General features: G+C 40.7%; 1 protein-coding gene across 1 annotated transcript; it reads right to left on the minus strand.

Moving 5' to 3' along the window:
* Nucleotides 1-64: 64 nt before the first annotated feature.
* On the minus strand, nt 65-26,900 carry dusp3a (dual specificity phosphatase 3a). Its single transcript, XM_023949578.2, has 3 exons — nt 26,498-26,900; nt 15,382-15,614; nt 65-5,064 (listed from the first exon to the last, which is right to left on the minus strand). Exons 1-3 carry the CDS (start codon nt 26,689-26,691, stop codon nt 4,835-4,837), a joined length of 657 nt encoding a protein of 218 aa, XP_023805346.1. The 5' UTR covers nt 26,692-26,900; the 3' UTR covers nt 65-4,834.

The raw sequence follows: 26,900 nt of genomic DNA on the forward strand, positions 1-26,900 counted from the left end.
ACTATGACTGTAAAATTGTGTTTGAAAACGCTCCTGTGTGAACCCGAAAAATAGGATCACTCCGTGATGATAATACTTCAGCCGTTTATTTCTTAAGCATAAGAAAGAAGAGACTTCTCCAAGGTAGGAAAAAATAACAATGCAGTTTAAAATCAAGTGCACTTCAACATCGTCTCGCTCTGAAAGGAATTCGGCCCCTTCTAACAATCTGATGTGAGATACACCAACTCAAAAGCTTCTCACTGTAAGGCTTTGGGTGGAGGGTTTCCTTCACGTCAGGAATGGTGCAGATGCAGTTACGGTCAATCACAACAAAAACCTCCGTGACATCTTGAACGGAGACATGATGAAACTCAGACGTGGAGGACTCCAGAGCAGCGAGGCTTCTTTTGTGCTAAAGCTCCCCACTGATAAGAACGCAGGCAAGGGTTGGATGGCAGCTGTAGGGGGCAGCACCTCACCTGGCTGGCACACACCATACTTGCACCTAATTCTGCACAAAATTAGAGCAGATCCAGATGGGTTTTTTCTGGAAGTACAACTGCTGTCAGTCCTGGAGGGATAAAACTGAACAGATGGCAGCAAGTTTCAGTAAAAACCACAGGAAATGATTTAAAAGTCAATTTCATCTCTTTTCCTGGTATAAAATAAACACAACCATTTGGTTTTGTTTAAATTACCAATCATCCTCCACACTTAGCTACAATTACAATCTGACCCAAGTCTGAATACTATTACACACAAAATGGTGCGTCATCCAAAAAGAAAAAAAAACACAACATAAAGACAGGGCTGAGAGAAGTAGGTCACAAGAACTTTCAAGAACATCAGAGAAAAGTCAAGAGCTCCAGCTCAGCAGCAGTTCACATAGCATTAGTGTTACATTATCAGCATATAGAACAATATAGGAGAATGGCATTTTACATTCAATAATACGGAATATACTTTGAAAAGCCACAAAGGATGCTGGTACCTTTTAAACAAACAGCAGGGAGACACTGAGGTTACTTTCACATTAGGGGAAACTGAAACCACAACATGAGGAGGGGCTGCAAACCACACCATGAATAGCAGGTGGCAGTGTTTATTCAACGTATAACATAACCTGTGCTCCCACCACTTTCATGTTGGCAGAAATACATGATGAAAGTGGGTGTGTTCTGATGGCTAAGCCAAATTCAAATGACGGTTATGTGAAACTTTAAAAGATGCTCTGTGTGTGTGCGTGTGTGTGTTCGTGGCAGCTTCTACATAAAATGCTTTAGCAGAGCAGAAGTGAAGGCCTCACCTCTGCAGGTGTTAGTATCTACAGGGTTTAAAGTGAGGGGGTGGGCCAGTGAAGAAAAATGCAATCATTCAAATTAAAAAAAAAAAAAAACTACTAAACACTTCCTTTTTATGATTTTCCAAAATAAAAATGAAAACATATCTGACCCTAAATGTTAACACCTACCAATGGCAGAGATTGAAAGGTCTATGTGCACAGAAACATACAGAGGCAGTTGTGCTGTAGTTCACTTCCTCATCAGAAAATAAAGCAACTGTTCTTACAGCAGCACATGTGCTGTATTTTAAGCCAAAACTCATTAAAAAAAATAAAAAGAAAGATTTGGCAACACATCCCAGTTTTTTACACCTCCAAATCAATTCATTTAATTTCTTGAAACATCCCAGATCAATGCCAAGCACAAAATTACATAGATTGTTACCAAATACAGTGTTTCTTCACTATATCGCAGTTTACCTATAGTGAAATTTTGCATAAATATATTTTATCAGCACACTGTACTGCGTCCTGATTGGTCATTGACCTTGTCAATCAATCTCCTCCATACCGTGTCTCCTGTAAAAATGTGCTCAGTTTGAAGAATCTACATAAATCGTCAATTGTAATTAGATCTTTGATTTCCTCCTAGAAAACTGAACCTATTTTTCTAGGAATGTTTCAACATTTTAAACTATTTTGAACAACATTAACAGTTTAAACAAGAGAGAAAAATGTGAAAATATTCATGCTTGTCTGAGAAAAGTGTATAAAGTGTGTAGTTTGTAGTTTTACAGCCTTAACCCCTGTGCTATCCTATGTGGTTCAGATGACCCGATCCTTACATGCTTGACACAGGTGGATAAAGGTGCAGAGGATTTCATGTAATCCATGGACACCGGTGAAGATCACAAATCATTGAAGAAAGATTTAGTGCACTGTCTTGTGGGGTCCAGATGACCCAACTCCCCATGTTAAAGTGCCTAGGATAGCACAATGGTTTCGACATCTATAATCCAGATTCAAGGATTTTACCTTTCACATGTTATTTTTAGTACGTTAAACAGAACAGCTCACATGCACATCATATTTGAATATAAATGAACATGTAGTTTATGTGGAAAGCAAATACATTGGAGGACATAACAACACCAACAAGTTAAAGACACATTGCTCGTACATTCATATATGTCAACACGAAAATATTTATGTACATTCATATATATATATATATATATATATATATATGTGTGTGTGTGTGTGTATATTTACTCAAATGTATACAGATATATATCAAAGGAGGAAAAGACAGTGTTAAGGAGATTATTGTTTGTCCTCCTCCTTCAGATTTATAGCAACATGCCCTAAATTTTGGATTGGCATGTGGAGTAAAAACTGAAAAGTGTTCTGTTATAACTAGGAAACACTTTGGTTTACAGTATGAAGCCAATATAACTTAAACGGAGCAGAAGCTGCTTTTTCTGTTGAGCACAGCTTGGTTAAATTGGATTATAATCAGAGTATTTGACATGTTATTGACATATATCGTGACTTTGTTTGACACATGCTTTTGCTGACATGTTGTGAGTCCGTGTTGATGTAAGAGTGGTGTTAGATCCCAGCCAAAGGGCTGTCTCAGGGTTCTGGCAGTGGACAACTCTCCAGCATGATGGTTGAGACCCCACCCATTATCCCACTGTTGACAGGTTATGCTGAAGGCCTTTAACTTGAAAAGCCAATACAAGAGTTGTTCTTTTCTGTCATAAATTATAGTTGGCAAAATAAACTGTTAGTATTTCATTTATTTCAGCTGTTTTGGGGAGTTTTTTTAGATTTAACTTTAACTCTGCAACCGCTCATAACCAAAACACGAAGAATCTTTTTTCTTTTTATTTCTTCTTGGTTTAGACCAAAACAGTCCTACAATCCTTTAATTTGACCACAACCTGGGATTAAACCAGAAGTAGCATCAGCTACTTTGGAGTGTGGAATCTAAGGGTGTATTAAGACTGGGAAAATCATTTGGTCCGGACCCAGTCCACTTCATTTGGTCTGGATCGAGTCCTGAACCTTGTGTTTTGTCTGTATCTAGACTGCCGTCAAGCAGACTTCTATGTTTCAGACCAAAGCTTGTAAACAAAACCATGTGACTAAAGATCACTTCAGTCATTGGCCAGGAATTATGAGGGCAGGCCAAAGCAACTAGAGGCAGAAATTATGGAAGTCCTGCATTTTGCAGTCCTTGTCAGGATTGTTTACTTATTCATACTTCATATTTCGCTCACCAATTTAACACCTGTATCAACGTTAGGTACAACCCTTATACTCACTTTTTTTGTTTTTGTATGGTGGAGGCATGCTGCCATGTGGTTACTGGAAAAAAGATGACTATGAAGGTAAACTGCTGTACACAAGTGTTTATGACATATAGATTGTCGGGAAAACTGTGAGAAGCAATGCGTATCACGTTAAACGTTGTTTTTATGAGCCTGCATTCATCTGACCACATTTCAATGAGTTGTAGTGTCTCATCATTGTGGTGTTATGGCATTGTTTTGAGAGAATTCATACAGGGAACTACAAGATAGCTTTTAGGATGACGTCACAGCAGCGCTGGGCACGTGCCACATAACGAAACACGGAAAAGCATAAAAGAAGGTTTTTCCGCTGTGTTAAAATAGACGTTCTAACGAGTAAATAGTTGGACCCTTTTTTCTGGTTGATAACATGACAATCATCGCTTTACATTTATCCGCGCCACACCCTTTGCTTCTTTTCTGTCTGGTTACAGTTTTTAGAATGGACACATTTGGTTCGCTTAAGGTGAACCAGAGTTCGTTTCCCCAGATAATCCATTTTCAGTCTGATTACACCCAAACAGACCCTGGTCCAGGACCCGGATCCACTCTCTGACCCATTTTTGGGTGGTTTCGGTCCTTTCTGAGTCGGACTGATCTCCGGTTCACTCTGAGATTCCTCACTCTGAATATGGTCAGTGCCTGGAGCAGAACAACTAAACAGTCGTAAAATTATGTAAACGAAGTAGGAAATTTAGTGTTTGAAACATTTGTTCAGTTTGAATGAAATGCTAGGCCTTCTCCTGGAATTGACAGAGCACTTCAACAGGCAGAGCCATCACTGACATACAGGCAGTGGACAACTTTGGAATGATTGTGCTATAATCTTTCATTTTTATAGGAATTTGTGAGGACTTTGAGAAATCCGGGGCACAGGTTTCACCTTTTTGTTTGTGGAAACTGAAGGAATGCTTGAGAAGCTCTGAAGATCCAGAGCTCACTGTAAAGACGTGCAGCAAAATCTGCAACCATGAAAGAGTTCTAGAAAAAAGGAGGAGGATGACCAGTTTGGTTTGTGTTCTGGGCAGATTTCTGAAGAAAAGTGGCAGATGCAGACTAAAACGTAAGTTTGTGGGGGCATAAAAGTAGGATTTTTCTTTGCAGATAAACCAGTGGATGTGTCTGGACTCCCTTGGATGTGCTGAATGAGAGCTGGTTTGGTCAGAGCAGCTGAAGCCAGGGCCGGAGGCCCCCCCCCCGCGCGTATACGCTCTCATTTGCTCTTTGTCTTGCCCAGCTCTCCAGTCAGCTTGCCCTCCTTTGCCAGCCTCTCATTGAGCTGGCAGAGCTGGTGAAGGAAGCCATCATTCGGAGCGATCTCTCTTTTATGCCTAACCGTGACGAGAGCCTGCCGGGCATCCAGTCCATGACGCAGCATTAGGTAGGCCACCACCATGGTGGGGGAGCGGCTGTAGCCTTCTCTGCAGTGAACATACACCTTCCCTGCAGAACAAAGAGCAAATATCACTCAGAAAAAAGGTGGCAAAATATCCAACTTCCCTTTTTTCTGACCAACACTTAGAATCAAACTGTTAGTTGAGTGTCAGCAGAATATCGGCCACTCCCCCTTTACTGAAGAATATTTTCCCTCTCTGAAACTACAAAAGAAGAACATTTAATAAAGAAAATAAAAGCTGGAAGATATATGATATAAGCGAAGCTGCAGAGCATAGCAGGTTCTCTGCCAGAAGATGCAAATGCAAGATCTGACCTTCAGCTGCAGCCTCTGCAAAGTCTACTGCCTTCAATTCACCGTTAAGATGCGCTCTGCGGAGATTTAGAGCCACTCCAGTGTGCGTGGATTATACTTCATTTTATCTGTGCCGTAGTTGTATTTTTATGCTGTGATGCATCTCTGTCCAGCAGCTGAAAACTCCTGAGGGACCTCCAGCGGCAGCTGTCTGGCTCGGGTCAGATCTGCAGATGCTGCAATTTCTTAGAAACTGGAAACCTCTCTGTGTGTCTCTTCCTGTTTAATCCCTGACCCCCCCCCCCCCCCCCCCCCCCCCACACACACACACACACACACTTTTCTATATATATTGAATGAGAATGAACCTCTACCAATGATATGACTTCCAATCTGGATTCCAGTGAATCTTTTTGTTAGTGTCTCTGACTCCTAATCACTCTGATGTCTACAGTGCGAAATTATTGTGCAAATGATATTTTTCTATGATTTTTCTAATTAATGCATGGTTTTTCTTTTTGTACCACGGAAGAAAGTGGTCAGCCAGACACTCCACATACTTTTCAGAGGTCGTTTTCACACCTTCAGGGACCCTGAAGGGGCTAACCAGCTCTCTCCCATGATTGCCCAAACATGACTCCACCACCTCCTTGCTGACATCACAGCCTTGTTGGGACATGGTGACCATCCACCAACCACCCACTACCTCATCCATCTGGACCATCCAGGGTTGCATGGCAGAAAACAGTTCTTCATGTATGTCTGAGCCCACTACAGCCATTTCTGGTTGTGAGTGTTGTTTAGGGGTGACCAAATAGCAGCTTTACTGCAAGCCTCTGAAGGATCCTACACCTTGATGTCCTTATTCTGCCTTTATCTGTACAAACTCGTGTGTGCTCTGAATCAGCCACAAATATCTTAATAGTACTTTGATCGCGCTTAAGTTTTCATTTTATATTCAAGGAAGTTAAAGTTCCTTTTACCGGAACTAAGGGGCCAAGCCCAAGTCCTGAAAAACAAGCCCAGACCAAAACTTCCTCCTCCACCAAATTTCCCACTCAGCACAATGCAGTCTGAGATGTACCATTCTCCTTCCAACCTCCAAAACCAGACTCGTCCATCAGATTGCCAGATGAAAAATTGTGATTCATCACTCCAGAGAATGGATCTCCACTGCTCTTGAGTCCAGTGGCGACATGCTTTACACCACTGCATCTGACGTGGCGTGGATGCAGCTGCTTGACCATGGAAACCCATTCCATGAAGCTCTCTGCGTTCTGTACTCGGGCTAATATTGAAGGTCACATGTGGTTTGGAGCTCTGTAGCACTTGACTGCTCAGAAAGTTGGCGACCTCTTTGCACTAATGTTCTTCAGCATCTGCTGACCCCTGTCTGTCAGTTTACCACTTCATGCCTGAGTTGCTGTTGTTCCCAAACTGTTGTTCTGATGGAGCTGACAGTTGACTGTGGAATATTTAGGAGCCAGGAAATTTCAAAACTGGATTTGTTGCACAGATGGCATCCTATGACAGTCCCATGCTGGAAATCACTGAACTCCTAAGAGCGGCCCATTCCTTTACAAATGTTTGAGTCTGATCATTTAGATTCGGTGAGCGAATACTTTTGGCAATATAGTGTAGCATGAGAGTGACACTTTGGTAAAGGGCATATACAGTACTTGTTAAGCCAGGGGTTCTCAAAGTTTTTGTAGCGGAGTGCCAAACTAGGAACTCGATATTAGAATGGGGGCCAATTTTGGTGAAAAAAATGGATAAACAGAAAAAGTTGTTTTTAATAACTTCAATGACTAAGTGTCATTTGTACAGTTAACCAGGCCCTCTAGATCCGTGGGTCATTTGGTACCGGGCCGCACAGAAAAAATAAAAGAACTTACATGACTTCCGTTTTATTTATTTTGGAATCTGAAAGTTGTTTTATTTTGAAAAATTGCCCAATTCTGTGTTACATTCGTCTATGTTACTCTTGATGCAGACCAATTCGCTCGTCTCTGTGATAGGATACCGCTAAAATAAAACCCAGGAACTAGCACAATGAACTAAAAACAAACGTCTTTGTAAAGTTTCTTTGCCAAGTGGAAAAGGCCCAGCCAGGAGACAGAAGAGGAGCCTTCGACTTCCAAAAAAAGAAAGCTACATTTAATAGACAGTATCAGGAGTCCTACTTAAAATACGGATTTATCCCAACGAGAGATTCCCTCGAACCATTCAGCATTGTGGTAAGTTGGATTTTACCTGCACCTATTTTGAAGGCATGTTTAAATGTTATAATTATAGCGACCAGGGAGTGTTGCGGGCAGAGAGGATGTTTCTCATGTCATAATTCGTGTTTATTGTTATGTTTAGAAAATACCACAGTTTTCATGCAAGTCATATTATTTTGTTGCACTATAGTGTCGGTCACGTGCACGTTTGGTCTGCTGTCGAAGTTCCGCAGGGTGCAGGGGTTACTGTCAGAGCTGGCATCACAGGGAATTAAATCAATCCCCTTGGCCTGCTTTAGTCAAAATAGGGTTGAGCACGGGTGTTTCTTTTTGCCTACGTGTCCTTTCATCTGGCAGTTATGTCGTTTCACCCTTAGTTATTTCTTCCTGTTGTGTTTACTCCTTTTTAGCACCATGAGTGTGGGAAGGGTAGAGGATGATGACACCTGTGCAATGTACAATGTCTAGCATGTCAAAATAAAAGTGCAGAGTACGTCTTATCACGTGTCTCTGCCTTTATTGCAGTGTTGCTGCAGCGAGTGTCCGCCAAATATAACATACCGGTCTGTGAGAATTTTGCCAGACATCAAACAGGTGCGTGGCGCAATGAAGGTTGGGGACCGCTGCTCTAGATGTTTTCCCAGTTGCGGTCGGAGGTTGCTGCCCAGATCTTCAACTTGTCTAGTTATTGTATCATTTGACAGACTTTCTTTTGCTCTGGACAAACAATGTCAGGTACCTTCAGCATACATTATATTTCCAAACTTCCCGTCACTTAAGGGTTTGCTACGCCGGGCCATTTCCAAAGCCACAACGTAGCTAGCTTCTGTCACAGCTTCACTGGTTTTAGCCATTTTTGTAAACATCTGCTGTACAGCATAGCCTCGTTGTAGTTGTTGGAGCTTATTGTTGCGCTCCTCACCGGTAAATTTGTCATAGATTTTATAATTTGTAACATAGTGACGCTTTATAGAGAATTCTTTGAGCATTGCATTTACCTGCTTGCCAATCAGGCACAGGACTTTATCCAGTCCATGAAGTACGACAAAGCAAGCATTTGTCCACTTAGCTTGAAAGCACCTTTTCTCCCTGCCAACGCAACGTTTTTCCTCAAAGGAACCTGCTCTGGCTCTCTTGTAATGAGGGCCACAAAAAATCTTCCCGCGGGCCGCCATTGGCCCCCGGGCAACACTTTGAGAATCCCTGTGTTAACCATTTTTCTACCTTCTTCGAAGGCCCAAAGCCTTTACAGACCCATTCACACATTAGTGGCACCTCCGCTGCCGAACACAGGCACCAACCTTCCACCAGAGGCAAGGTGGAGTTTAGTGCCTTGCCCAAGGAAACACATGGGCGGGGAAGGCGAGAACTAAACCCATAATCCTCCAATCAGAGTTCGACCACCCTACCACTGCACCACGGCCGTCCCACTTTATGTCAAAGGAAACTAACCTTTCCGCTTATAGTTGAGATTTTAACTTCTCCATCACTACTCACAGCTCCATTTCCAAAGGTCCTGCATCCTCATTGGAAGACATGTTGGTGGGATTGAGAAGGTCTATGAAGTCTGCCGCAGTATGGAAACAGCTCCAAAGCCAAACCCCACCCCCCAGTGTTAACAGTTGCCAGTCTTCTTTGAGCTGGCTTTAAACTCGCTCAACATTAAATCATTTCCTGGTTGTTCATCACTTTAGCCATAGTCCCATGCACCTGTACAAGGAGTTGTACAGGGAGTTTATTCACACAAGTGTTCCAGGTTTTTGGGTTGTCCAGACCCATGGATGGTTGTAGAGAGGTACAGCCGCATCTTAAGGGGAGCACAGGTGTGTGCTGTGGTACACTACCCTTTTGCCTCAGTCATTTCTATGGTGTGCACACTAGCTCTTTACTGACCGCACCCAAATGTCACATGACGGGGTTGTGCAGGTAATATGTCAGTGCCCGAGGACACCACACAAACTACACTGCCGCAAAAGGAGCGCACACTTGAACAGTACTGACTCCTTGCACAATTCACAGTGTTTGTGAGGGATGAATACATGAAAAACCCGTACCTCACGCCCGTGTCTCACCTGCTTCAACTTGCTTAACCTTAAGCCTGGTTTATACTTCCCAGCGATTAGCCAGTGCAACGATCATATCCACTAATTTTGGCCGGTTTTGCAGTGCGCAATAACTGTAATGATCTTTTGAGTGGTGTTCATACTTTGACACGATTGTCTCCAGCGTTTATTTTTAACACGAAGGACATCTTGGTCATCCACTTGCTGCGTCTGTGAACACGCAGGAACACAATGAGTCAGAGGAGGAGGTGACATGTCTGTCCAAAAATCAGATCTAAAATCTAAAAATCATTTTATAAAAAAAAACCAGGAGGGAATTGCATTATGTAGTACTACAACATACAAAATATAAGATATATCTTTCCAGTAAGTTTCTTTATTTTCTATCTAGGTGTCTGCTCTCTCTTTGTCTTTGTGTAAAATTAGGTAGTTCTTCATTTCTTCAATTAAGTTTTTATCATTGGCAAAGTTAAAAAGCCATTTTTCTGGACAGAGTTTGCTTCGTCATTGCGTATCTAATCGTTAAAAATAAATTTTGGTTAAATTGCACTACGAGCGTAAAACTCCAGTCGCGGATGATGTCATCAGCAGGTGTCACATTTCCAAGTGATGGGGCGATTCCACTCCAATGACCTTGCAACCAATGCGTCCCAAGCAAATACAAGTTAATTTAAAGTATTACCCGTGTTACGTGTTGTATAAGTGATCGCTGCAAACTGTCGCCTGCAGCATGCATGTATAGAACAATGTCCTTTAAAATTTTTGCTCTACTGGTTCACCAAGCAGTCTACGACCTTAATATTTCCTGTGGGCCATCTGCGTGTTGCGCACAGGTTTAGCCATTTTTGGTCCACAGACAGCTCACATCCACCTTGAAAGGCAGCTGTGACTAAGGCCTTTCTCAAGATCAAACCCATTTTCAATTTTGTTGAAAAATGTTACTTTGGGGGATGCACAGTGGTATATTGGATAAAAGTCTCACCTTACAAATCCTGATTAAAATCCCAAATGGCTCTTTTTCTATGTGTGTGGAGTTTGCATGTTGACCCAGAAATTTTTCCAATTCAAATTCAAACATCTTCGTTTTTACGATTTTTTTTTTAATGTTCAATTGTTGAAGGAATTTCGGTAAACAATTGCCATCGTCAGTGTTATTTATGTCTTTGTCAAGCCCACGTGTAGGACTGCATAGAACTTTATGCAAACTTTCATTTAATTTAATTTTATTCCATCAGAAATTTGCTAATATTTTTTGTAGAATTGCAAACAGCAAAGCAGCAATCATTTATTGTACTGCTTGGAACAAGAACTTTGTAATAACACAATATACTGATGTCACTGCATACATCAGTACTGCTTTTTTCTTTAAATTAAAATCATTATTTTAGTTGAAGTCGTGTTACATTTCTTTGGTCTAGCAGAATTTGTGAACGAAAATAGCCCAAAAGGTCAAAGAACATACTGCAGAAGTTGCTCATAACAGCTTTTTCCTTTGAACACTGTATTGATTTAGAGAGGCCCCAAAGAGCAGAGGAAGGGATGGAACATCTTTTTTTGGAGGCTGCTTTGATTCTAAGGTGACGCTTTGCTTGAGACCATATAACTGTCAGTGATGATTCTAAAAACAAAGGAAAAAAAGGCCTCACCTTGGTAATTATTTTAAGTTTTTAATCCAAAATTTCTTCATGAAAACAGAGAACATGGAGTTAGACTTTAGATTAGGATTTATTTTACTTAATCTTTCCTCACTCTATTTCATCTTTTCTGAGCTAAAATGATTTATCTCAGCTACAGTTTCAGCAAACTGTAAAAATCTCTTCTTAAAATCTGGACTTCTGAAGATTGTTTTGTAGGGGAGACATTTACATGCTTTTTGAGCAATGCATAAATTGTGCTCCTCATTAAAGTCCTTGGCTTGACCTTTTCTAAGCTTCCAGTGCTGTCAAAGGGCAAACATACAGCTGCAGAAACATAGATGAAAAGGGACTTCACTGTGATTTTGTTTGCTGTGCTTCCTGTGACAAAACTGCCATTAAATCCATGACTCGAAAAAATGAGCATTGTACAGAGGACAAGGAGCACCTGCATTCCACCAGTGTCTGAGTCACTTCAGTCATTTTCAGAGACTGCCACATGTGCTGACCAGACGGTTTGTGATCATGTAATCTGGAGCAGGACTCAGGAGTAAGTTAGATTTAGCCTGATGATTATCTCGCCTTTTTATCAGGAGATCCACAGGAGTAAAGCGTCTCGGGAAAGAAGGTTTTCTTAAAGTGGATGTTGTCAGAAACGCAGTAACAAAAGCTGCTTCTTATGTCTTTATTATACTTATAAACTAAAGTATTTTATGTCCTACTAATTAATTTGATCCATCATCCAATTGTTCCACGACTGCAAACCTATCAACAGTTCCAGCACCATCATTAAGTTTGCCGATGACACCACAGTGATTGGCCTCATCAAAGACAGGGATGAGGCCGCTTACAGGGAGGAAGTGGATTGTCTGGCAGAGTGGTGACACCAACAACCTGCTAATCAATACAGAAAAGGTCTGTTTGCACTGTCACCTGAGTAACTCTTCCAAATCGCTTCAAATGTCAATGTTGGGTCAGACAAGGATTCTTCAGAGCTGTCAAGCGGAGATGAAGAAGGATGCTCTGAGCACATCAGCTCCTCTTTGTATAGTAAGACTTTGTTAGAAGCCGATGACAGTGGGATGGGGGAGTTGTTGGCTTTGAAAGCGATTGTAGATGACCTCCTCCACTCATCTGGCAGTCAGATGAGTGTGGTGGTGAAGAGGGTTGAAGCAGCACAACAAGTTCTTACTCCATCTCTCTCACAAGAGAGCTCTTGGTTGGATTCTGTGCAATCACCTGTAGATAGTAGCAGTACTAGAGTTAGTTTGTCACAAGATAATGTTCTCAAGATGATTTCAGACTACGAGAAAATTAGATAGACACTACAGGATTAAGTTGTTTATCATCCTGTATCACAAACTCAAGAAGTACACACCCAACCAGGTCTCTTGCACATTCTGTTGCGTCCTTTTGAGATCTACTGTACCTGCCCAGACAGGTCAAATTGGAGATTACACATCTGACATTAGTTACCACAGTGTCTGGAAACAGACAGAAGAGGGTCAGAAAGAAAACTTTAAATTTGATCAAACCTGAACATTTCAAGGGCATGTTAGTCAACACAGATGACATCTTGGTGAGGAGAAGAGCACAGAGCTGTTCCAAGAGCTCATTTGTGCTAAACAGAAGGAAAAGGAAACCGATCAACACTTCCTGCATTGTGTGATTGGCTTAAAACAAAAAATCTTTTTGAAGTCTACAAAATCTAGTACTTAGCAGTCCAAGATGTTTTCCAGCATACACTTTATCTGGGAGTACGATACAAGGACAATGACATCAGAAGTGAACTCAAGCCTCTGCTCACAGATCAAACTGTCGCGGATGAGACCATTTTAAAGCGTATAGGAAAAGTAACAAGTATAGAAAGTAAGCGTCATCAGAGGTTAGTAGGTTCCACACAATGACAAAAATATGTCAGTGCTCATGCTGCACTTGTGGAAGAAGTAAAGTAGAGGCAGAGAAGGCCACAGAGCCACTGGCTGCTTGGAACGCCCAAAAAAGCCGGGAAATGAGAGCCAGTTGCTGCTCGGGGACAGGCAGTAACCGAAGCATGTGTGAGTCTCACCCGAAGGCAGAGACCTCACCAATGGTCAAAGTGAACTAGACCAAAGCAAAAGGGACATTCAAGAAACACATCCAAGTAACTCCTACAGTCGCAGGGAGTCACAATGAGCCAATAGTGAAACTAACAGGGAAGAAAGCAGCAACAAAGTGTCTCATTAACGGTTTAACTGTTAGCGCTCTGGCAAACAAAGGGCTCAGGTTAGCTTGAAAGAAAGGGCTTGGAAAAATAAGTACATCCCAAATGTTAGTGTTCATCCTTCAATGTGGGTAAATGTCAAAAAATCTATGAAGTTAAAGGAGAACATTTATATTTTGATGGGTGGGTTATCTTAACTGTGAACTTACCAGGTAATGACGATCGACAATTTTCGCTAAATGGGTCTTTCCTAGTCAGTTCATACCGTTGGAAACACCACTAATTAACTAATTATATATACAATTATATATACATTTTATTTCAACAAAATTGTTACTTTGAAGAGAGAAGCAATGGACGAAACAAAAAACAGGGAAAGACAGGCATGGAGATTAGATAAGAGATGGCCACTGATGCAGCCCCAATGACCAGCGGAGGGGATTAAGCGTCAGCTGTAGTTGTCTGAGGTAAAAGTAGAATTTGAATCTCCAAAGTGGTAGAATTTTCTTCCTAGACAGCGTTCTATGTTAATAAATATTTTTCTCCTTTAACCCTTTCTTGTTAGGGTCAAAACAGGGAAAGAGCATGGACTTAAGAAACAATTCCCCATCATCATGACAACACAGAGGGAGAATAATACTACATTATTTTGAGGTATGATTTAGGTAACGTAAGGTCTGTAGCAAAGCTCACAAGTAATATCCCCCTCAAAGTGTATAAATACCCCCCATGTGAAGGTAGTAAAGGAGGATACAGGCTGTCTGTAGGTGAAAAATTGGCAAACCCTTTTGGGACATACAGGTGGGCCAGCATAAAATATAACGGTTGTAGGCTGCTCTGTGTGAGCAAAAATGATTTGTTATAGCATGCTGCAGTCGAAAGAAAATAGTGAACAATTAAAGAAAATGCACAGGTAAAGCAGGTGAGACGCAGGTGTGTCGTACAAATTTTTCCTTTTTTCCAATCCCCCAAATGCCGCAGAATGAGGCAAGGAGCCTGTTAGTGCTTTCATGTATTAAGTGTGGGCTCCTTATGCTCACTCGGACTGTTATAAATGAGGAAATTAGATGATCAGAGTGTAGTTTGTGTGGGCATACTACAGGCAGTTTAATATCATCTGCACACCCCTTGTGTGCATTTGGACGTGGTCAGTAAGGAGCCAGTTCTTGCACCTTACTAAGGACGGGAGTGCATCATAAGGGTGCCATACGACAGCATCAACTGTACATCGTAAATGCATGTAACTTACATTAACCTTAAAATACTTCACAATACCACAAACACAACAATGGTATATTCTACTGTCATGGCCTTTCATGGCCACAAGAGCCCCAAGGAAACTCCACCTACAACTACACCTGCTCTCCCTTTAAGATGCGGCTGCACCTCCCTATGGCCCTCTCAGGGCCACCCAAAAACCCCAAACACCTGTCAACTCCTGTACGGGTGCATGTGACTAAAGCTGATGATGATGTTAGATCAAGCTTCATTGATCCCACATCGAGCAAATTCACACGGTGCGCAGCATCACCGATGTACTACAGCGATCTTCAATATGCACACAAAAACAAGGGTTTCCTTTTACCCGTTCACACAAATCTGCCTCTCTTCCTTCAGCACCATCAAGATCTTTTTGTCAACAAAATGCTTCTTTCTGGATCTTTCCTGTTTTGTGTTTCTATAAAAACAGATGGTTGTGTGAAAATCTATTAGATCAATAATTGCTGAGATGTTGTTGATCTAAAACTATTTCACATTCAGTCACTGAGTCCCATAAAAATACTTTTTCTCTATTTAGCTTGAGTCTGCACAACTAAAGCTGCTTCATGTTTGCTAACAGGCAAGTGAATTCTATTTATTGCAGTTTCCAGTTCCAGATAGAAAGGATCTAATCAGACATGTGGGATGACGGGACAGGAACACTTTAGGATTAAAAAAAAAAGCATACCTTTGCCTCCGTTGTGTGCAAGTCCTTTGTCGATGAATTCAGCCCCTTCCTCAAAGAAGGCACTGAGGCTGAAATTTTTCGTGTCATTGGCCTGAATGCCATGGTACGCGATGCCCGTTCCGGCGTAAAACTCGGCACTGGTGTTGACGTGCATGAAGGAGGTGCCTTCTGCCACATTAAGCACGTGTGTCACCCCAAGTTTCTGCAGACGCATCGTGTTCTGTGCTACAAACCTGCATGAGAGACAGAAAGACAAATGACTTACTACCTCTGTGGATATGTGGCTGTACCTGTACAATGAAGCTTTCAAAGAAATAAAAAACATGTTGCATCTTTTTTGTTATATTAAAGCTGTAACCAAATTTCTTTGGATTTTTTTTAACCAGATGAGAACCTAAGTAAAATAATAAAAATAAAAAGCCCAGGTGTTTGTAGTTTTGAGTGACTTCTGCAGAAGTTTTTTTTTTTTTTTCAGATTTAAGAAAATGAAAGAATATATTTGAGTTAATGTGGCAAACTCAAGTAACAAGTGGGATATTTGCAAAAAGGGAGTGTTTTTTTAAACCCTGGCCTACCGAAAAAAACCTTTGATATTTATGTCCAAACGCAAGCACAAAATCTCACCTCAGTCCTATATTTGCACAAAATAAGCAGAAAATGTATACATAATCCAGGAAATCCAACTACTTTTCAAAATAAAATCCCCTAAATTAGATGTGATTGATGCATTTTTGTCATTCTGTCTTCAGCAAAATTGAAGCACAGTCATTATAGAATTCATTAAAGAGTGCTTGATTTTTGATTGTTTTTTTTTAACTGGTGAGGAGCAACACATAAAACAAATTGATGAAAAAGTGGTGGAGAGCTGTCACATCTGCCTTCATTAAGTAAGAAAAATTATTAAAATAGGAGTAAATAACTCTAATTTACAGTTTATTTATAATACAAAGATACAGTTTGTTTTTAATTAAACTAGTAAATAAATTCAATATTTAATTTAGTGGGTAGAGATAAAAAGAAAAGAAAGCCTTATGTTTATTCTCTGGCCTGTTAGCAGCTTCATCATCCCTTCTGCCTTCATAATGCAATAAAGTTATTTATTTCTTTATTTCTGCTTCCTGTTTTTCTAAATGTTGCTTTTAAGAGCTGCAATCGTTTAGATTAGATTAAGACAGCTAACAATCGACCAAGAAGGAAAAAAACAACAACCCACATTTATGAGTTTGAAAAACATCTTCAGAAAACAGCAAAATTGACAGATGATTAAAAAAGGCAGTTATGGTCAGCAGGAGAGCAACTGTTCAAAGTGCAAATCTGCTCTTTGATTAAAAGTCATAGATCTTCATAAATCGGAGGTGCTCACACTGACAGCTGGGAGTGGTTGTACTGCTGCTTACAGTCAATATGTGTGTGTGTGGGGGGGGGGCTGAGTGACCCCGAGCTGTTCCCTATGTTGTCAACCCTGCCCCCCTTCAAGAACTCATCTTAGATCAATAGGACAGAATGGCCCATCTGTCTGCATGTCCTCTGAAGGATAAACTCAAAACTTCAGACCGAGCAGGCGTTCTTAAACCATGCCAGCTCAGCGTGGGAGAGCCACAGTGTTTCACAAGGGCGTACGCTGCTTCCACACACCTCAATGCAGAGGCGGCTTCCTGCCCGCGTCCCAGCCTCCTCCTCACCCTGGGATCTGCAGTCCCAACTCATCCATTATTAAAGAGCTCATGAGTACAAACAAACCACACCTTCAGTTCGTTCCCGTGGTGCTCAGAGTGCTGACTACAACTGGTCTGAGAGGAGTGCAAGTCTGCAAAGTACTCCCATAATGCATTTATGAGGACAAACCAGCCACACTACTAAAGTGCTGTTCTAAACTGTTTTCTTCTTTAGGTTCCACAAAAACAAAGGTGTTAGCCTGTTTTCTCCTCTCAGGAGTAATCTTCTCCGCTTCAGCTGATAACCTTCCAAAAACCAGTGTTTGACATGCCATGAAGTTTATGGAGGCACCTGAGGGGGTCAGGTAAGGTGTGTGTGTCTGTGTGTGTCTGTGTGTGGAGGGGGGGTGGGGTGACCTTATCTCTTCAAACATAAACCTATCTCATTAAAGAAGAAGCCATGAAGATCAACCATGTTTGATGAAAACACAGACTATGGGGGCCTCAAAAGCTTGAGAACTTGAAGCTCATGGAGTTGAAAGTATTAACGTACTAAAGCTGAGTAAAGGCCCGTGCACACCGGGACGAATTTCGCGCGCGATTTTCGCCGACGTTTAACGCCTCGTGACTAAACAAAGGGCACCAATGAGAGTGTGCACACCGACGCGAAAAAACGCCACGCGTCAAAGCATCAAAAAAAAAACGCCTCGGGTTCGCTTTTTTTTTTGACGCGTCGCGTCGAAATCTATTCGACCAATGAGAACGGCGCTTTTGCACACGTGTCTGGAGCCTCTGAAGTTACAGTAAAACACAACTTGGGGGCACTCAAACCCAAAACTGCCTTGCTGAGCACACATACCAGCGAAGAAGATAGACGCCGAGTTGCATCTACACAGCTGCGAAGAAATAATGACGGACATTCTAAAATATCCCCGAACCAAGCACCAGTTGGAGCTACTGGTGCTTGAAATATTCATGTTTTCTTTGTATGATTCTGACAAGCGCGTAAATACTTGCTCTCTTCTTCTGAGTGAAAAGCGACTTTAAGAAGCGTAAAGTTGCGCAGCGCCACCTTGTGTACAGGAGTATTTCTGTTTTACATTAAGCGCCATCTAATGTCAGGGAATGAAATTGCATGTTCACTCGGCTCATCGTCAGCGAAACTCGCCTGGGTGTGAACACGAAAAAACGTGGCGAAAAACGCTGGCGAATAACGCCTGGCGAATATTCGTCCCGGTGTGTACGGGCCTTAATATGGCAAAAAATAAAATCTCAGATTTTTTTATTCCATATTCCAATCTTGATTTTTATGTATTTGTTCTCCCTGCTTTTACTTTCTTTAACAAAAATAAAAAATGATTGAATATCTTCAATGAAAACTATTTTATTTTAACATCTCCTGTGGAAATTCCCTCAAACACATAGTGCCACTAAATACAAGCTGTAAAAATATTTGTAGAACAATGCAGCAGATGTTTTGTGAACTACCGCTAGCTTGAGATCTCATAAAGAAAATACTACATGCACTCGGCAGGAACAGTCTTAAACAACAGCCTGCCTGCTTTACTTTAGTAAAGCATCTTGATTATGTAACAACCCTGCTTTTTGTTAGCAGAGATTGAAAAATATTTTACCAAACTGAATACACATCATACAGTAATAAGTCAAATGATCCCCCCCCCTCACTGGCCAGTAAAAAATATGTTTGGACGGCAGATTTTTTCAACGTACCGCCTAACTTGGCCAGTGACTCAAAAATTACCATTCGGCCCCTGCGTGGAGGTATTAGAGGTATTTAAAACAGAGTGACATGCACTGCAAATTGTGCAGAGGGCATGTTCCTTCTAAAACTGGATATACCACAAACCTTTTTTATCAAACTGAAATCAACGATGATTCTCCACCAAAAACAAAAAAGGTTAGACCTGCACAGCAGCAACAGTCTAAACTACCAGAAGGAAATTCAGAGAATTTGCTTTTAGTTCCTAGCTAATTCACATGATACTGCCAAAAATGTTTGTCAATTTTATGTTTGTTTTGTAAAAATTTAGAATTTATTTGTAGAATTAATGTTTTTTTTAAATGGAACTGATCAAGCAGTTTAGTTTTCTGTTTTATTTATGTTCTCTTCTGAAACTTGAACGCTTTTGCTTTAATCATCTTCCTTCACTGCATATGTTAAGTTTGAAGTATGATAGGAAATAAATATTTCAATCTAAATAACCTGCTAATGATTACATATTTCTCTTATGAACAGTGTTCAAATCTCACAAATATAGTTATTCGGTTTATATTGTGATAGACAGTACAAACCAAAAGTTTGGGCACACCTTCTCATTCAATGAGTTTTCTTTATTTTCATGACTATGGAAATTGTAGAGTCGCACTAAAGGCATCAAAACTGTGAATTAACACATGTGGAATTATATACATAACAGAAAAGTGTGAAACAACTGAAAATGTCAAATTGTAGGTTCTTCAAAGTAGCCACCTTTTCCTTTGATTACTGCTTTGCACACTCCTGGCATTCTCTTGAGGAGCTTCAAGAGGTAGTCACCTGAAATGTTTTTCACTGCACAGGTGTCCCCTGTCAGGTTTATTAAGTGTGATTTCTTGCCTTATAAATGGGGTTGGGACCATCAGTTGTGTTGTGCAGAAGCCAGTTGGATACACAGCTGATAGTCCTACTGAATAGACTGTTAGAATTTGCATTATGGCAAGAAAATAGCAGTTAAGTACAGAAAAACGAGTGGCCATCATTACTTTAAGAAGTCAGTCTGAAAAATTGGGAAAACTTTGAAAGTGTGCCTAAGTGCAGTCACAAAAACCATCAAGCGCTACAAAGAAACTGGCTCACATGCGGACCGCCCCAGGAAAGGAAGACCAAGAGTCACCTCTGCTGTGGAGGATAAGTTCATCTGAGTCACCAGCCTCAGAAATCGCAGGATAACAGCAGCTCAGATTAGAGAGCAGGTCAATGGCACACAGAGTTCTAGCAGCAGACACATCTCTACAACAACTGTTAAAAGGAGACTGTGTGAATCAGGCCTTCATGGTAGAATATCTGCTAGGAAACCACTGCTAAAGAAAGGCAACAAGCAGAAGAGACTTGTTTGGGCTAAAGAACACAAGGAATGGACATTAGACCAGTGGAAATCTGTGCTTTGGTCTGATGAGTCCAAATTTGAGATTTTTGGTTCCAACCACCGTGTCTTTGTGCGACGCACAAAAGGTGAACGGATGGACTCTACATGCCTGGTTCCCACCGTGAAGCATGAGAGAGGAGGTGTGATGGTGTGGGGGTGCTTTGCTGGTGACACTGTTGTGGATTTATTCAAAATTGAAGGCATACTGAACCAACATGGCTACCACAGCATCTTACAGCACATCTGGTTTGCGTTTAGTTGGACCATCATTTATTTTTCAACAGGACAATGACCCCAAACACACCTCTAGGCTGTGTAAGGGCTATTTGACCAAGAAGGAGAGTGATGAGGGGCTGTGCCAGATGACCTGGCCTCCACAGTCACCGGACCTGAACCCATTCGAGATGGTTTGGGGTGAGCTGGACCGCAGAGTGAAGGCAAAAGGGCCAACAAGTGCTAAGCATCTCTGGGAACTCCTTCAAGACTGTTGGAAAACCATTTCAGGTTAATACCTCTTGAAGCTCATCAAGAGAATGCCAAGAGTGTGCAAAGCAGTAATCAAAGCAAAATGTGGCTACTGTGAAGAACCTACAATATTACATATTTTCAGTTGTTTCACACTTTCTTGTTATGTATATAATTCCACGTGTGTTTGTTCATAGTTTTGATACCTTCAGTGTGAATCTATAATTTTCATAGAAAATGAAAATAAAGATGAAAATAAAGAAAACTCTTTGAATGAGAAGGTGTGTCCAAACTTTTGGTCTGTACTGTATATCGTTATCGCCTGATATAAAAAAAACTTCCGTGATAGAAAAATTCTATATCACCCAGCCCTAATTGTCATCAAAAAGTAGGCAGCAACTGCTTCACTCATAGGCGGTGACTTTTCACCAGCTACCGGTTACCTTTAAGGCCCCTGCATATTATAAATGTAATTAACCACAAAAAAATCTACCCGATTTCAAAAGAACCTTTCAATTTTAAACAAAATAACACATTGAAGTGCAGTTAATGCAACATTTAAAGACCTAGTCTAATAAAATTCATGTTTTTTTATGTTTTTTAACATGTTCCTGTGGTATTTTTCTCATAAAGGACAAATAAAAAGAAAATTAAGATTAAAATTGCATTTCTGAGTATTCTTTATTCAAATATCAGTGAATTGGGAGACAACAAATAAGTGACGTTTGAAAAAGACTGTAGTTGTAACGTAGGAAACACAATGGGTGGACCACTAGCTCCCTGCTCCGCCCCATTCTGATGGACCCACTTGTAGTGGACCAGATCCATGTATGTACGTCTTCGTTTTCCTTATCTGAGCTGGAATCTGCCTCAAAACTGTACAGCAGGATAGCTCCAACAATGGTTGCCATTTCGGTTGTACTGTTAATATAAGGTTAGGGTGTGAGGGGCTGTAAGTTAGCGAGAGAGAGCGTAAACACGCTCTCATTAACGGGGGAGGAGTTGTTCTGCACCAACAGTCCAGTCCCCCCCACTACTAAGAGGTGAATTTCTAATGAACTTCTGACACTCTGCAGAAACTATGTCCTTGAAAACAACACACTTTTTGTTTTGATCTTGGCTAACAGCAGCATATTCATAATTAAGAGACCACTTGGAACCTATTGAAAATAGAACAAAATATGATTGGAGTAGAACTCCAAGTCACATTTTATGACTTTCCAATTGGTAAACTAAAATTCGGACACTTTGGTGAAACTCTCAGTATTTTACTATCACTTAATTATGGAGCTTGTCTTTATTCCACTTTCAAGTTTGAGGTCTTTAAATTTCTAAATTCAACTTTAATGTATGACTATTACATAAATAGCTTCAATCTGTGCCATGGCCTAAAAAAATCACACATGTGCATTGAAACTGTGTATATTGGAGTGAAAATAGCTAATGGGATACCGTCCTATGGGGATTTTCTGTTAATGAATATTTTCCAGGACATGTATTTTTGCCCATGAGCCAAGAACTGGTGTGAACTTCTGTCCGAAGCATCAAACCAACATCTGTATGATGTCATTGTTTGCCATGTCTCATTTTGTGGACAAACTGCACAATCAGATTTGCAGTGGAATCCTGCTAACAAGATGCATCAGCACTGCAGAGAGGCGATACGGGTCTCAGCGGGAGACAAAGCAGAACTACCAAACAAAACAATCGATACCCTCCAACCCCCTCCCTGCCCTAGATATCTGCAGTATCACTTTACAACATGCTTCCCACCTGTTAGAAAGAGCACTAACAGTTGGTAGGCTGATTTGCTGCGAGACAATAGCTAAATTCTGAGCGGTTTTCCCTATGCTATCCCTCTGCTGCCAGCAGGGACTGTTGTTGTGTCCGAAAGATAAACATAAGGCGTTTCTGTATGTATTAAACCAGGATATTTAAAAAGTGTGCGCTCAAGCACAGAAAATGTTATGCTATTCATATATTAACAGTATTTTCTCTCACAAGTCTGCATGGAGTGAGTGTGTATTTTGTAGGTTGTAGCTTTAATAAAATAAATTTTAGGATATAAGTTTTTTCTAGATATGTTGTTAAATTTTAACATTTCATACTGTAGTAAAATTTAGATATGATTAAAATGACACGTGTCATTGATTTGTGGGATTAGGGTTGTTTACTTGTTAATGTCAGCACTGGTGAACTTTTCCTTTTAAAGCTGACATGAAAATAAGTTAGAGGCTCCAGAAATGTATAAACCACTGTATTTAAGATCTAAATACATTAGGACACTATGATGTAACAAAAAGCAAATTTAATAATAAATCAAGATTATATTATTATTTTTTATTAATATTATTATAACTAACTGCGTAGCTTTAGTTTAAAGACCCACTGATAAAAATCATGTTTTTTGCATTTTGTGGCATTTTTGTCATGTTGGAGGACACTATATTACCAAAAGTGTTCGCTCACCTGCCTTGACTCACATACGTGTGAAGTGCCATCCCATCCCTGCTGGGAAGGATGTACACAAGCTTAAGAAGTGAGTTCATAGGAATTACACACTATTCTTTTAGAAATGCATTGGTGAGAAATATTCACATGTCCCATGTTCTAATTAAATAATTTCAAACGGAAAATTTCTCTAAATTAATTTTTTTCTCTCTAAAATCCTAAAATGTAACTAACATGAAATTCACATTGGTCATTCTCATGAAAAAAGTACCGTAATTTATTGGAAGATATGCAATCCAAAATCCAGACTTTAAGATAATTCTTATAATTTTAGACAGAAGTCAACAAACTTTTTTTTTATAAATATTATCTGACAATGGTTGTGTTACATGGTTGAAACAAGCATAACAGGGTTGAAGATGGTGACAGCAAGATCAGATGTAAAATGTAGTGCAAAGAAGTCTATAATGATAATCGATAACAACTACAACAGCATATGAGCTAGTAGTTTTCTATATTTTTTTTCGTGTTATGGTGTTGAGTTGCTGCGTTTGACAATATCATAATAAATGACAAGAAATACAAAAAAGGTGGGTACGGACCTCCTTCCCTCTGGGACTCAAGGGTCCCAAAGATTTTACTACTTCCTGGGGCCTGTTTCAGAAAGGAGGTTCAACCAACTCTGAGGTTGAACTTGAACTCTGAGTTGGTCAATCGAGAGATTAACAACTCTGAGTTTTCAGTTTCAGAGAAGCTGATCGGAGTTAGGTCAATCAACTCTGAGTGGACTGATTCGGAGTTTAGCGTGCGCACCGCGACTATAAGAAGCCATTATCAATGCAGCGCAGATATCACGAGTCACCATGGCAACCGTGAAAAAAAGAGGTCTGCGTATTTTTCGCCAGCTGAACTTGACGTGCTGCTGCAGAGTTACAGTGAATATGAGCACATATTCCTGAAGAAAAAGCAACACCGCTGCATCTGCAAAACAGAGACAGTTAGCGTGGGAAAACATAGCTGCTCAAGTTAATGCGCAAGTTTGCATTTAAATCAGTTAAAAAAATATTGGCTGTAATAACTTTTTAAATAGCGTAAGGTGTGAAATAAAAAAATGGCGATATTTAGGTGTACTTTTGAAGTGTTATTCCTGGTGTAAATGCATGAAATGCTGCATAGTGTACAGAACCAATCTGGGGGAAAAATGCATTTAATGTTGATAATGTTTAGATGACTTTTTTGTTAACCTTCCCCTCTTGGTCAGTTTAATATTAATACATGCAATTGTGTTTTAAAAGTGAACTTTTGTCTACTGTTGAACCTTTCGCTGCGCGAAGACTTCTCCTTTCTTTTCTCTCGTCTTTCCGACCGACCGTGGTCAGAAGCGCAGGGGAGATTTCCTTCAGGGCCGAAGGGAATTCTCCTTCGGGCTTCACTTCCCGTTCGAAACCCTCAACCTCCAGAGCGGATTAAGAATGACTCCAAAACAGTTATTCTGGGAATGACACCTTCTCTTTATTTAACTAAGTGCTCCGTCCTCCGAACACACAATATATTTCCACGCACACACCTCCGCTCCGTGCTCACCCCCCCCCCCCCCATCTGCACCTACAATCGCACCCCGCTCAGCACCCACACACTGTAACACTACCCTTGTATTGATCAAGTGGTATAGGTTTATATGGGATTAAGAAAGTAAGCAGTACTAGCAAATTGTGTTTCCAAAAAGTAATTGTTACATTAATTTAATTCAATGTCCCTGATTTCATTTTCATGTAGATGCAATCCTGCAGGAATTAAAAGAACATGGCAGCAGCTAAAAATTAAGTATAAAAACATAATTCAATCAGGTCAAATATGAGCATGTCATGGATGTAGGCTTTGTTGACAATATTTGACATATGAAACATCTACATAGCAATATCTAATGTTGTTTTCATTGTATATATGTAATTGACTGCAACGAAAAACGGTAACGCTCAAACAAAAACGTATGGAGCAATGACAAAATATTGAGTCTTCTCAAAATCCTCGTACGAGGTAAACATAATTCTCTACGAATTAATGCAGCCTCCTCGTCTATTGGGTCCTCCAAAAAAGAACAAGCCATTCTTGTCACTTAGACCGTCTCTGTGTGACGGAAATGTGGGCAATGAAGGTTAAAGCGAAAAATACCACTTCGTCTTTAAAAAGGGGAGGGGACCGGCAGAAACCTTGAGTTTGGAGAATAAAACCTGCTCCCGACCAGGTTAGGTTCACAGCATAAGTAACCATGGACACTGACTCCGAGTATAAGTTACCTCTCTTTCAGAAACGGGTTTGACTTACTATGCTTTCTCTGGTTTAACAAACCTCCCATTCTGAAACGGAAAACCCAGGGTTTCCCTGATTTCAGGGTTAACGCACTCAGAGTTTACACTTAACCTCCTTTCTGAAACAGGCCCCTGGTGTACTTGCAATCATGGATCACCATTTTATTTATAAGTTGGAGAATCATTGTGTGTTATGGGGTTGAGGCGTTACTCAGGGACAAAAGCAAAATTATTTTAATCAATAACTTAATATTAATTTTTAAACAAAAAAATCATTGCTAACAAAATAGTATAAAAACAGCTTTAGAGTAATAAAAAAAATTATTGACTTTTATAATAAAGTTGGTTGGTATTATTTGCAAAGTAAACTTTCATTTAGGTCATGAGGGACATGACAAAATTGGTGGTGTATAATGAACAAAACATTATAATTACTAATTAAATAACTTTTTTTAAGAATCAAAATTTGCATTTCAATTTATTTAGTATGCTGTTCAAATATACAGCTTTATGGCAAATTATATTAAATACAACTTGACCAAAGAGAGGGAGACAAATGTCGCCATTTATAATGAAACGCTTAATATTTTAACACGCAAGTTCTGCATGAATATTGCTGACACAAATGTTTTGTATGCATCTCAATTCCATGGCAGTTTTATTTTTGCATAGTGTCCCTGCAGCCTCATCACAATAAAAGACGGGGGTCTGACATACGTGGACACCGCTGATTGCCGGAGCCTCGGGGCGGACTCAATCTCCGGGCTTCGGCGCTCATTGCCGGAGCCTCAATTACGTTTAAAAAACATAGTAAATTTTGAAGAGTATAAAAAAAAGGAATAGACAAATCTATACTTTATTTTAAATTATTGGGGAGTCATGGTGTTATACAACATCCACCTGTCGTTGGAATGATGGGGAAGGGCTTGTTGACAACAACAGGCTCGCGCTCCACTCTCCCTGAAGACAGCGGAGTGGCGGCGGATCAAACCCGCCCCGCGCGCCCGCTTCCCGGCATGCGACACTGTTGTCCCCGCCGCGCGCGCTCAGACAAATCCGCCCCTGACTGACTGAAAGGTGGATGACTCACGCGTTGCCGATGTAAATTCTGGGGAAGACCTCATTGAAGTGATTCGTCGGGAGTTTGTAGAAGCCGCTACCGTCGGACAGAAGCTGGTTAAGTTGTTGGACGGTCACCTCGCTGCCTGGAGCCGAGACATCAGGCGCCGGTGTTGGCGGAGGCGGATGATGCTGCTGTTTCGTGGGGCTCAGGTATTTTTTCATGTCGCCCCCTTTTCGTAAACTAATGCCGAAGGACAGCCAGCGCCGCGCTCGTGGGTTTCCTCCGGCTGGTAAACAGCATTTTTCTTTGGCAGGTAAACCAATTCTCAGGTAAACAGAGTCCGTGTTGTCGTCTCGGTTTCAAGGTGTCTGAAGAGGCGGAGCCCCACAGGTTTTCCCCACTGTGACTACAGAGCCTCATCTGAGAGCAC

This window comes from Oryzias latipes, chromosome 19, assembly GCF_053564925.1.
Source record: "Oryzias latipes strain Hd-rR chromosome 19, Olatipes_Hd-rR_3.1".
In the NCBI taxonomy this organism is placed as follows: domain Eukaryota; kingdom Metazoa; phylum Chordata; class Actinopteri; order Beloniformes; family Adrianichthyidae; genus Oryzias; species Oryzias latipes.